The sequence below is a fragment of the Haplochromis burtoni genome, unplaced genomic scaffold (genome assembly GCF_018398535.1).
Source record: "Haplochromis burtoni strain Fernald_Lab_line unplaced genomic scaffold, NCSU_Asbu1 Contig_586, whole genome shotgun sequence".
NCBI classification, from domain to species: domain Eukaryota; kingdom Metazoa; phylum Chordata; class Actinopteri; order Cichliformes; family Cichlidae; genus Haplochromis; species Haplochromis burtoni.
In genome coordinates, this window is record NW_024582947.1 from 193,570 (window position 1) to 206,169 (window position 12,600).

A 12,600-nucleotide genomic window follows, 5' to 3' on the forward strand; every position below is an offset into this window, starting at 1 on the left:
GATGGCACCGGTTCTGACATAAACGGTAGTAACCAGACCGAAAAGCAGCGCACATTTCGGTGCTTTATTTCGGTGCTTTTTTTTCCTGAGCTGTGATACACTTTAGATTCTAGCCAATCATTTTACGTTTCCGAGGATAGTAGGCGGGGCCAGGTACGTACGTTCTTTTAGAGCAGAGCTACAGATTAAAAATGTCCAAGGCGAAGCGGTCAAAAGTCTGGCTGTACTTCACAGCAAAAGATGCAAACTCAGCAGCAACAAGTGCTTTAAGCTGATACTGTGATACTGTCAAAGGAGGTAACACCTCGAATCCGATGAAACACCTGGCGACGCATAGCGTTTTTTTAAAAGCCGAGAAATGCGCCGTATTTGATAGCTTGCTGCGAGACCTCACACCGAGCACATCTACTGCGGGTGTGGTGCCTGTTATCGGACCCGGAGTTAGCAACATCCCCCAAAAACCCGAAGAGGAGAGTCCTGGCCCCTAGCCCTGCCAGTGTAGCAGAAATGATGACGGATGATGATGCAGCAGCAGCCGTTCTTCTCTGCGTGAGTAGCTTAATGTTGTTCGTGTGTAATTTACGTTGAGTAGGCTAACCACGTTATTACATTAATGCATGTAAGGTGAACTAGCAAACATCATCATAGTTACATGCGGCTGTCTTCTTGTTTGATGGCAGATACTCCCTTCACCCTGGCCAAAAAGGCTAAAATGACCAAAGAAAAAGTGGAAAACAGTTAAACATGAGAGGTTTTTGGACAAAGTTTGTGTTTTTTCCATTGTTTAAGCACTGCTTCCAGCCAAGAGTGATACCATATATGCCCCATAGCTGCAGAAAAGGCTAACATTGTTATCTTTTTACAAAAAACAGCTGAACATGAGAGGTTTTTGGACCAATTTTGTGTTCTCCGGTATCGGATAAAACCTAAACGATACCCATCCCTAGAGATTATGTAGAAATGCACAGTCATGTTTGAATGAGCTAATGATCCATCTAATTAACGTAAAAGTGCACAGATGCCAGATGTCATCTCAGAAGATGTGACATCAAGCAAGAAAGGCGGGAGAAAGGTCGACGAGGTGTAAACGTTGTGTTATGAAGAGTTTCCCTTTGATTAGTAGTTCACACGATTTGAACTGAGAGTTACACCAGAGACCAGAGGGATGAACCGCAGCTCAAACTGTGAACTTACAAACTGGGTTGATGTCTTTTGGCTTTTGCTCTGCTCATTTTTGCCATGTTAGATTATAAAGAGGATTTGAATTCTCACTGTTTCCTACAGTGAATATGTGGATCACCTCATGCAGTGAAAACAGTGACTTGGATGTTTCTAACCTCTTTCCTCTCAAACATCAGAACAACGCCAACATTAGCTCAGAGCAAGATATAATTTTATTATTATACACGACCAGTCAGAGGTTTGGACAAACCTTCTCATTTAGTGTTTTTCCTTTATTTTTACTACATGTATCTACAGTATTATGTAGAAAGAAAAAGAAAAAAAGGAAAAATAGCTCTAAATATGTTTTATATTTTAGACTCCTCAAAGTAGCCACCCTTTGGCAAACACTCGGCCTTCTCTCAGTGAGCTCCATGATGTAGTCTCACCTCACAGGTGAGCCTGTCAATTCAGTTTTATTCATATAGCGCCAAATCACAACAACAGTCGCCTCAAGGCGCTTTATGTTGTACAGTAGATCGTACAATAATAGATACAGAGAAAAACCCAACAATCATATGACCCCCTATGAGCAGCACTTTGGCGACAGTGGGAAGGAAAAACTCCCTTTTAACAGGAAGAAACCTGTAAAAAAACTTGGCAGAACCAGGCTCAGCGTCAGTCTGTCAGGGTTCGTTTGTGGAATTTCGTGCCTTCTTAGTGGGGTTGGGACCATCAGTTGTGTGCAACCCACTGGACGCCACGGCTGCGCTTTAAAGATATCTTTAAAAGAGACATGAAACTGCAGCATAAACTCCACCACATGGGAAATCAGCGCAACTCTACTCAGTCACTCACATCAATGCCTGAAAGATGTTTCCACAGCGGTGTGGACGCTACACCATTGCGCATAAGTGCAAACTACATTCAGGACCCGTTCAGGGATACAAGAAAATCCATCCCTGGCCACCACCTCTCACCGAGGGCAATAGCAGCCTGGAACAGAGTCTAGCCTCTCTCTAGGAGATTGGTTCCAGAGCCCAAATGTTGCATTGAGGTGAGCCCCACCATATAAAGCCGGTATCTCAGTCTCATGCACAAGACTCCTTTCCCTACCAGAGAGGTGACCTTCCGTGTCCTGATAGCCAGCCTTGGTAGTCAGGGATTGGACCCCTGTCTGCTTCCCAACACACATTGCACCCGGACCTAACGGTGCCTCCTGTGGGTGGTGGGCCTACAGCAGGGCAGGCCCATGTCGCTGCTTCAAGCTGTGCCTGGCCAGGTCCCATGGGCTAAGGCCCAGCTCCCAGACACGCTCCCTCCAGCTCCATCCTCAGGCCTGGCTCCAGGGTGGGGTCCCAGCAATCCTATTCCAGACAGGGTACACTTGTCCGTTGGTCTTCTTTTATCCATAGCAGTCGACTGAATTGCTCTTCGTCTGGCCTCTCACACAGGGCCAATTTGCCTTGGGAGACCCTACCAGGGAGCAACAAAGCCCCCAACAACACAGGCCCTGGGATCACTGGGACACACAAACCCCTCCACCACGGTAAGGCAGCGTTTCATGGAAGGACTTTTACTTCTCTCATTCCAAATTAATATTCCTGGTATCAAATATCACACACATATCGGGTGCAAAATAAGACACTTTTTCATGAAATTTAGTGTAATGCACAGTAAACTCAGGTGTGTGTTTCACAATGTGCTGGAACAGACAAGTTGCACTCATCAGTGCTGACTGATTCTAATGTGTTGCAACGGTTAACAATCTGTATTAATAAATTAGATGGTGATTATTTGCAGATGGCAGTCGCTTTGAGTCACAATGAGACAGGTTAGGTTCCACCAGGTGACCTCTGGGCAACCTTCAACTTGTCCCAGACAGCATAAAAATTCAATGTGACCGAAAAACTGAAAAATACCAGCGGCTCCGGGCGTTCCCCCTCAGCCTCCTGAGGCAGTTTTCAGAAAAGTTGACCTGTGACCTCGACCTTGAAGACAACATCACTGAGATTCAAACTGCTCAGAGATTTTTAATAGATACACCCATGGTATCAGTTTTAAAATCATACATCACCTCGTTTTATGTACATCAATCTGTGCATTTTCCAATTATATCGACAAAAACAGCAGCTCAGAATCCTGGTATACTTAAAACTAAACATACCTCCTATGACAGCCGAGTTGCGATCCACACCATCACCACTGAACTTGTCCTCATTGAGGTTGAAAACAGCTCCAGCTGTGAACAAAGCAAACATCTGTTATCTATCTGAATCCTGAGAAACTTTAGAATTTTACAGTGGCATGCCCCTATGTATGCTGAAACCCTATGTCAGGGGTGTCCAACGCCAGGCATCAGGGCCGGTGTCCTGCAGGTTTTAGATCTCACGCTGGGTCAGCACACCTGAATCACATGATTAGTTCATTACCAGGCCTCTGGAGAACTTCAAGACATGTTGAGGAGGTCATTTAGCCATTTAAATCAGCTGTGTTGGATCAAAGACACATCTAAAACCTGCAGGACACCGGCCCCCGAGGCCTGGAGTTGGACACCCCTTTCCTATGTTCTATGTTTTTCTACCACCTTCTATGTGCCAGGGGTCTCTGGCTGAAGCCATGGGGGAGATGGTCAGGGGGGAGGCTCCACAGTTTGAAGGAACCAGTATCCCATGGGTGCTGACAGGTGCTGCTATGCTGGAGCGCAGGGCAGCTTTCAGCGGTGCTACACTGTTAAACTGAACTCTTGACAGGCAGCCCATGAAACCCGGTGTGTTGTAGCGCTCGATCAGGATGGGGTCAATCTGGCCTGTTTCTAAAAGAAAGAGAAAGCAGCTTTAATAGTTTTTTTCTGGAAGCAATGCAAGTAAGCAAAATTTATTTATATAGCACTTTTTAAGACAAGAAGCTATAACAAAGTGCTTCACATGGGAATATAAAAGCATATCAAACAAAACAACATATTACACACAAACATTACCCAAATGTGTTTTAAGCTGTTTTTTAAAAGAAGTCACAGAGTCGATGGAGCGTAGCGGGGGAGGTAAACAGTTCCACAGTACTGGAGGTAGGGTTTGAAAAGCGCAATCCCACTTTGTTTTTAAACGTCTCCGTGGAATAGTCAGGAGACCACTATCATTGGAGTTGGAGAGTAGGGTTGAAGAAGCTCAGTGATACAGGCGGGGGCCTCGCCCAATGCAACTACGACTGAAACTCTTTTTTGGGCCTAAAAGCATGTTAGTCTTTAAAATATTCACTGTGAATAAATATTTAAATATTTTAAATAACAAAGATAATATAATAGCAATGTTTTAAATGTGTTTATTGTTCACAATCCAATAAACTTACCTTTTAAGGTTAGGTTTTAAAGTTAAACCCTCTGACTTCTAGGCCACCCTTACATCATCAGAGCCCTGTACTACTAAGTGAGATTGTCCTTTTTTTGATATACAGGGTGGACCATTCATATGGATACAGCGTAATAACATGGGAATGGTTGGTGATATTAAAGTCCTGTTTGTGGCACATTAGTATATGTGAGGGGGCAAACTCCTCAAGATGGGTGGTGACCATGGTGGCCATTTAGAAGTCGGCCATCTTGGATACAACTTTTGTTTTTTCAATAGGAAGAGGGCCATGTGACACATCAAACTTATTGGTAATGTCACAAGAAAAACAATGGTGTGCTTGGTTTCAACGTAACTTTATTCTTTCATGAGTTATTTACAAGTTTCTCTTTGTTCACAGCCATTGACATGTCGAAGAGGTTAACACGTGAGGAGCGGATCGAAATTGTGTTGATATCTGGTGAACGCAGTAACCGGGTCATTGCAGCAGATTTCAATGCAAGACACCCTACGAGACCACCCATCTCCCATGCTACAGTCAGCAAACTGCTTGCTAAGTTTCGTGAAACTGGTTCAGTGTTGGATTTGCCAAAATGTGGACGCAAGAAAACTGTCACTAATGAAGAAACATCAGTGGCTGTCCTAGCTTCATTCAGCAAGAGCCCACAGCGTAGCACTCGCCGCATGTCACTGGAGAGTGGCATTAGTCGAACATCCCTTCGGCGGATATTAGCTACTCACAAATGGCACCCTTACAAACTCCAGCTACTGCAGCATCTCAGCGAGGATGACCCAGATCGGCGCACAGAATTTGCAGAATGGGCAAAACAAAAATTGGAACAGGACCCTCAGTTCACGCAGAAGATTTTGTTCAGTGATGAGGCAAACTTTTATGTGAATGGTGAAGTTAACAAACAAAACCACTGCTATTGGTCTGACACTAACCCACATTGGATGGATCCCTCCAAGACTGTTGGAACAACAAAAGTGATGGTTTGGTGTGGTATATGGGGACAACGATAGTGGGTCCATTCTTCATCAATGGAAACCTCAAGGCCACTGGATATTTGAAATTGCTACATGATGATGTGTTTCCCTCTTTGTGCACTGAAGCTGGCACGTTCCCTGAGTTTTTCCAGCAAGATGGTGCACCACCACATTATGGGTGCCAGGTCCGAGCATTCCTAGATGAACAGTTTCCTGGAAAGTGGATTGGTCGTCGTGGGCCAGTTGAATGGCCCCCAAGGTCTCCCGATCTGACCCCCTTAGACTTTTATCTTTGGGGTCATCTGAAGGCAATTGTCTATGGTGTGAAGATACGAGATGTGCAGCACCTGAAACTACGGATACTGGATGCCTGTGCTGGCATTTCTCCTGCGGTGTTGCTATCAGTGTGTGAAGAGTGGGAGAAGAGGGTTGCATTGACAATCCAACACAATGGGCAGCACATTGAACACATTTTATAAGTGGTCAGAAACTTGTAAATAACTCATGAAAGAATAAAGTTACTGTTGAAACCAAGCACACCATTGTTTTTCTTGTGACATTACCAATAAGTTTGATGTGTCACATGGCCCTCTTCCTATTGAAAAAACAAAAGTTGTATCCAAGATGGCCGACTTCTAAATGGCCACCATGGTCACCACCCATCTTGAGGAGTTTGCCCCCTCACATATACTAATGTGCCACAAACAGGACTTTAATATCACCAACCATTCCCATGTTATTACGGTGTATCCATATGAATGGCCCACCCTGTAGTGTTGCTCTAATGATATTAGAAACAGTAAAAGCTAAATGCCATTTCTACTTTTTACTTCATTTTTATTTTATTTTTTTCAACACAAAACATATTTGGATTCTAAGAAGTAGAAGCTCAACATTTCAGGTAGGAAAAAAGGCACACAAAAAAGTTAATAAGTGACTGGTACAAGAATAAATAGGACAATATTCAGATCATAGAACATCACTCAGCATCCCTTCATGGAGTCAGTCATGCAAAAACAGGAGCCATATAAACACACACACACACACACACACACACACACACACACACACACACACACACACACACACACACACACACACACACACACACACACAAATCTCTAGACTCACCAAAGACTTTGCCAAGAAAGATACTTTTGACCAAAGTGAACTGGGTGTCAGAGGCCTCAGGCAGCGTATATGTGGACACTGGATAATGGTCCAGCTGGATAATGTGGACAGAGAAAAGCAACAGTCAAGTTTAACTGATAAACTGAATCTTATTTAAACTTTGGCAAGTTTTAAGACTCCTGTCCTTGATTTGGTGAAAAGAAGTTTGTTTAAGCTAAAAACTAGTTTTTTAATATAATTTGATGTACTTTTTATAATAGAATTATTCTTTCAGCAGATGTAATTTACAATTGCAACTAATTACAATTTGCAATTCAGGTGAACTCAGGGTTTAAATACATTTTTCTACTCTGACTATCAATATATCAAACTAGCACCTTTAGCAGCTTATCTCAAAGTAGTGACTTTAAGAAATATATACACTACCAGTCAAGGGTTTGGACACACATTCCTATTTAATGGTTTTCCTTTATTTTTACTACTTTCTTTTTTATTATCATGATAATAATAATAATAATTATGATAAGATATAAGAGTTGGAAGAAAATAATACAAGTGTGATTGTGAGTAGTGAGAGTGAAGTGAGCGTGACGTGTTAATGTATTCAGTCCAGGATTAATGTAATTTAGGAGACAATTATAACAATAATGATAATAATAGTTAAAGCAACATTAACTCAGTATTATCACCATCAATCATAATAATGACGATAATAATAGCCATAAGTATGACCAATGACCAGCTATGAACAATAACAGTCATGACCATGACAACAGTAACATCGTTATAAGAAGAATATAATAGCTCACAGCGGTATTCTGCTAAAATAAGCTGGAGGGATGATTCAGAGGCTTTGCCTGCAGGGTAGGAAAGGTCTTTTTCTCTTTCCTTTCATACGCCCCCCTCCTTTTTGGTAAATGGACTAGTTCGTATATAGCTCTTTTCTAAACACTCAAAGTGCTTTACTTAACTTGGTTCATTCACCCACTCACACCAGTGTTGAAGTCTTGAATGACTGGTAATAATACGACTGGTATGGAGCAGAATTCGAACCACCAGCCCTCTGTTTATTGGACAATCTGCTCTACATCCCAAGCCACTGGCACCCACTGCTCTCTTCCTTTTTGGAGTTAGGACCATAGAGCTCTGGGCTGCCCCCAGACCTGATTGGAGGGAACCCTGTGTATGGCCCCCTTTAGATTAGCCCCCAGAGCCAAAGGAGAAAGCCTGTTTATAAGTGGATCGGTGATCAGGTTAAACGGTTTTGCGTTTTTGTTTTTTGTTTGTGTACAAGGGGGAATCAAAGGTGGTTAGAGGTGATTAGGATGTGAAATGGGAGACGAGGAGAGAGGGGAAAAAAAATTAAGATATATCAGGCAGTAGCATACATTATTTTAGTGATGATAATGGACCAGTTTTTATTGAACTCAGCTGATTTCCGTTTGAGAGCAGGTGACTTTTTTTCTTAGGATATATAATCTAATAGAAGGTTCTTTCCCTGTGAAATGGACGGACGGACGGACGGATGGATGGACGGATGGATGGATGATTCTTTTGAACCAATTTAAGCAAGGGGGTGAAATTCATGCTGAACAGGATTTGGTCAGCTTGGAGGAAACATTAATATTTAATATTTAAGATCTGCCCGGTCCTCCTCATCCATACAGAGTGGCAAAATAGTGGATTTCGACCAGGTTATAGAGAAGCTGAGACTTCTGAAAGCAAATCTATAACCCAAATGTTTGCTGCAAAGAGTGGGGATCCTGAAGGAGCAATAAAACATCTACATAAAGAAGAATTTTGTTGTATATTAGACATTGAAATACCTTTAATATTGCCATTTTGTCTTATAGTAGCAGCTAGACATATTTGCCTGGCACCAGTGTGAAGAGTAACGCTTTGTGTAATTAACCCAATGGTGGTGACTGTGGCCACTGGCGATGTGTAAAACGCTCTTATCCAACTAATAAATGATTCTCCAAATCCAAATTTCTTAAATATTGCAAACAGAAATTTCCAGCTTACTTTGTCAAATGCTGCATTGAGTGATACGATTAGTGCCAGTGTTACTTTTTTGATACTGTGAAAGCTGCGTTAACTTGAACATAAGCCATACTAAATATGTCTTATATTTTAGATTCCTGTAAGTAGCCACCCAGCTGCAAACCCTCGGCCTTCTCTCAGCTTCATGATGTCGTCACCTGAGATGGTTTCACCTCACAGGTGAGCCTGTCAGGGTTCATTGGTGGAGTTTCTTGCCTTCTTAATGGTGTTGGGACCATCGGTCGTGTTGTGCAGCAGTCAGGTTGGTGCACAGCTGACAGCCATGTTTGACAGCTGTTAGAGTTCATATTATGGCAAGAACCAATGAGCTAAGTAAAGAGAAACAACAGCCCATCATTACTATAAGAACTGAAGGTCAGTCAGTCCAGAAAACTGCTAAAACTTTGAATGTATCCCCAAGTGCAGTCAGAAAAACCATCAAGACTACGATGAAACTGTCTGACATGAGGACGCCCCAGGAAAGGAAGACCAGGAGTCCCTCTGCTGCTGAGGATACAATCATCCGAGTCACCAGCCTCAGAAATCACAAGTTAACAGCAGCTCAGATTAGAGCCCAGATAGATGCCACACAGAGCTCCAGTAGCAGACACATCTCTACATGTTCAGAGCAGACTGTGGGAATCAGGCCTTTATGGTCAAACAGCTGCTGAGAAACCACGACTAAGGAAAAGCAACAAGCAGAGATTTGTTTGGGCCAAGGAGCACAAGATGAGTCCAAATTGGAGAACTTTGATTCCACCCGCCGTGTCTTTGTGAACGATGGTCTCTACATGCATGGTTCCCACCATGAAGCATGGAGTTGATGGTTTGCTGGTGTGGGGGGCTTTACTGGTGACACTGTTGGGGATTTATTCAAAACTGAAGGCACACTGACCCAGGATGGCTACCACAGCATCCTGCAGCAACATGCCATCCCATCATGTATTGTTCAACAGGACAATGACCCCAAACACACCTGCAGGCTGTGTGAGGGCTGTTTGACCAAGAAGGAGAGTGATGGAGTGCTGCACCAGATGGTCTGGCCTCCACAGTCACCTGACATAAACCCAGTGGAGATGGTTTGGGATGAGATGGAGCGCAGAGTGAAGGCAAAGGGCCAACAAGTGCTCAGCATCTCTGAACTCCTTCAAGACTGTTGGAAACCGTTTCAGGTGACGACCTCATGAAGCTCATGGAGAGAACGCCAAGAGTGAGCAAAGCAGGAATCAAAGCAAAGGCGGCTGTTAGGAAGGATCTAAAATATAAAACATGTTTTGAGTTGTTTCACACTTTTGTTTACTACATAATTTCATGTGTTCATTCATAGTTTTGATGCCTTCACTGAGAATCTAAAATGTAAAAAGTCTTGAAAATAAAGAAAAACCGTTAAATGAGAAGCTGTGTCCAAACGTTTGATAGTGGTTAGTGTATATTTTCTAATACTAAGTTTTGAAGCAGCGTGTATCTCCAGCTAAAGAAAAATTCCTAGCTTCTGTTATTTCTATTTCCACATGGAAAAAAATTTGTGAAAGCAACAAAGAACTTACACATACATTTCTCAGTAACACAGGGGTAACAGCATGTAAATAATTATTCTATATAATAAGTCTTTGTTATAAATTGTGTCTTTGATGACATTCCAGCAAAAAGTGCTGCATTAAATCACTCCTAATACAAACTTAATACTCACTATTAAATATTTGCTACAGCTTCAAACTAAAAGAATTTTCAGCTGAAGACTTTTATTATTAACTTGACTGCATTTTGCAATTCATCGCGTATTGTAGTGGCAGGATTCACTAACCTGTAGCCGTATCTCCCTTAAGTTCCTAGTTATGTTGACAGAATGTGGCTGACCGTTGGCCATGTTACGATGGTCAACATCTATGGTATACGGTTCTGTGAGTCCTCCAAGGCTGTAGCGGATCTGGAGAGTGCCTGAAAACACAAAGAAATACGTACATTTCTTACAGTTCATAAATGGTAAAGGGACTGGTTCTTACATAGCACTTTTCTACTCTGAGCATTCAAAGTGTTTTCTACAACTTGCCTCATTCATCCATTCACACAAGCACTTTTTTTCAATTGTTCTTCTACAAAGGTGCTTGCTATCTAACATTTACACCGACACTCCGATGCATCAGAGTGCCACTTGGGCTGAGTATCTCTCCCAAGTATATTTGGCACGGAGACCACCCTAGATAAAGTTTATAAAGATGAGAACACATTAAATGTATCAGATATGACACTAATAAGCCTACCATTGTGTCTGAGAACCACAGCCAAGTAGTCCTGAGTTCTGGAACTGATGTAGACAAGAATGCTGGGAGCACTGTAGGTGCTGAAGCTGAACACAAGCTCCTCCTGAGTCAGGTTGGCCTCACTTGAAACACCAACACCTGACAGACTCTTCATGTCCCTCAATGCAAAAGGTCCCCCCTCTGGCAGCAAGTCGTAACGCACCAATGTCCCCGTCTCAAAGTAGCCGCCTACATCTAACGTATAATTAAAGAATAAAGAACATTAAAACATAGCGGAAATTCTTATTGATTATTAAATCTGAACCCATCTAATCTCAAACAGGGTGTTGGTCATACCATCAGTGCAGAAGGGTCCATCGTAAGCAGTAAGGGAGCAGTCACAGGAGTAACCATTGTAATGCTCTACACACTTTCCTCCATTTCTGCAGTGCATCCTGTAGCTGTTGCAGTGGCCCTGGCAGCCTGGATTCACACCTGAAGTCCCTTTTGCCCATTCCTCCAGGTCAAAGGTCACACCATTAATCTTCAGAGCTCGCATGCAGCCCAGAAAACCTCTTTGACCACTTGAAGCACCTGGTATAGATGTAAGGCAGAATAATCCAGAACAGCATTAAGAACACCTTCAAATAACGAGTAATTCAATGTGATATGCAGATTAGCACATTACTGTTGAATGAGTTTCTTGTTTTTCGTGTGCTCCAGTCTGCAGTGGCTTCCAGCTAACGGTACAGAAATCAGAAAATAATGACATCTCATGCCCCACTTAGACTGGAGGTGCCAGGGATCGAACCACTAACCTTCTGATCAGTAGACGACCTACTCTACCTCCTGAGCTACAGCCACCCCAATTGAAGTCAGCAGCGAAGTCAGCACACTATACACAGTGCAGGTAGAGCACCACTTTTCCTTTCTGAGTCGCCTGACAGTTTGCCAGAATCTCTTCAAGGCAGTTTGGAAGTTTTTTTCCATTGTCTTTCCTCCCACACCCGAGTTTTTGCTTCAGCCACTGCTGTCACCACATTCCACTTGGCCTGTTAGTACCTATTGGCTGCCTCCAAAGTCCCACAGGCTAACCAAGCCCAATAGGACTCCATCTAAAGCCTGGTGGTTCCCTTCACCCCTAGTGTCCACCTCTGGTGTTCAGGGTATACCATCACAACAGGCACCAACAATCTTGTAGCTGCAGCTCAGTGCAGCAGTTTCAGCAATGCAGGTCCATTTAGACTCAGTGTCTCGTGTCTCAGAATGCTGTAGATCAGGGGTGTCCAACTCCAGGCCTCAAGGGCCGGTGTCCTGCTGGAGGGCCTGGGTCAACACACCTGAATCAAATGATTAGTTCATTACCAGGCCTCTGGAGAACTTCAAGACATGTTGCGGAGATAATTTAGCCATTTAAATCAGCTGTGTTGGTTCAAGGACATATCTAAAACCTGCAGGACACCGGTCCTCCAGACCTGGAGCTGGACACCTGTGTTGTAGATGCTCTGCTGGAGGTGGGAGCTGAAGATCTTGTGGCGTCTGCCAGGCATTCCCAGCGCACCCTCACTATACATTTAGGTCTAGCATCCTCTCCCATCACCTGATCCAACTCACCACTCTAATATTAGCATTAGAGTAGGGTAATTAGTATAAGTACATAAGCATAATTCTGGTGATTTGATTATTATTTT

The 12,600-nt window shown here is 43.1% G+C and overlaps 1 protein-coding gene across 1 annotated transcript in view; it reads right to left on the minus strand.

The window, feature by feature from the left end:
- The window catches only part of LOC102300388 (contactin-associated protein-like 2), a 76,053-nt gene that overhangs the window by 4,104 nt on the left and 59,349 nt on the right, over nucleotides 1–12,600 (minus strand). Inside the window, exons 18-23 of the mRNA XM_042214552.1 lie at nucleotides 11,267–11,503; nucleotides 10,931–11,164; nucleotides 10,474–10,607; nucleotides 6,627–6,720; nucleotides 3,749–3,976; nucleotides 3,329–3,403 (exon numbers count right to left, since the gene is read on the minus strand). Of these exons, the coding sequence (XP_042070486.1) occupies nucleotides 3,329–3,403; nucleotides 3,749–3,976; nucleotides 6,627–6,720; nucleotides 10,474–10,607; nucleotides 10,931–11,164; nucleotides 11,267–11,503 (1,002 nt within the window). The remainder of the gene's footprint in view (nucleotides 1–3,328; nucleotides 3,404–3,748; nucleotides 3,977–6,626; nucleotides 6,721–10,473; nucleotides 10,608–10,930; nucleotides 11,165–11,266; nucleotides 11,504–12,600) is intronic.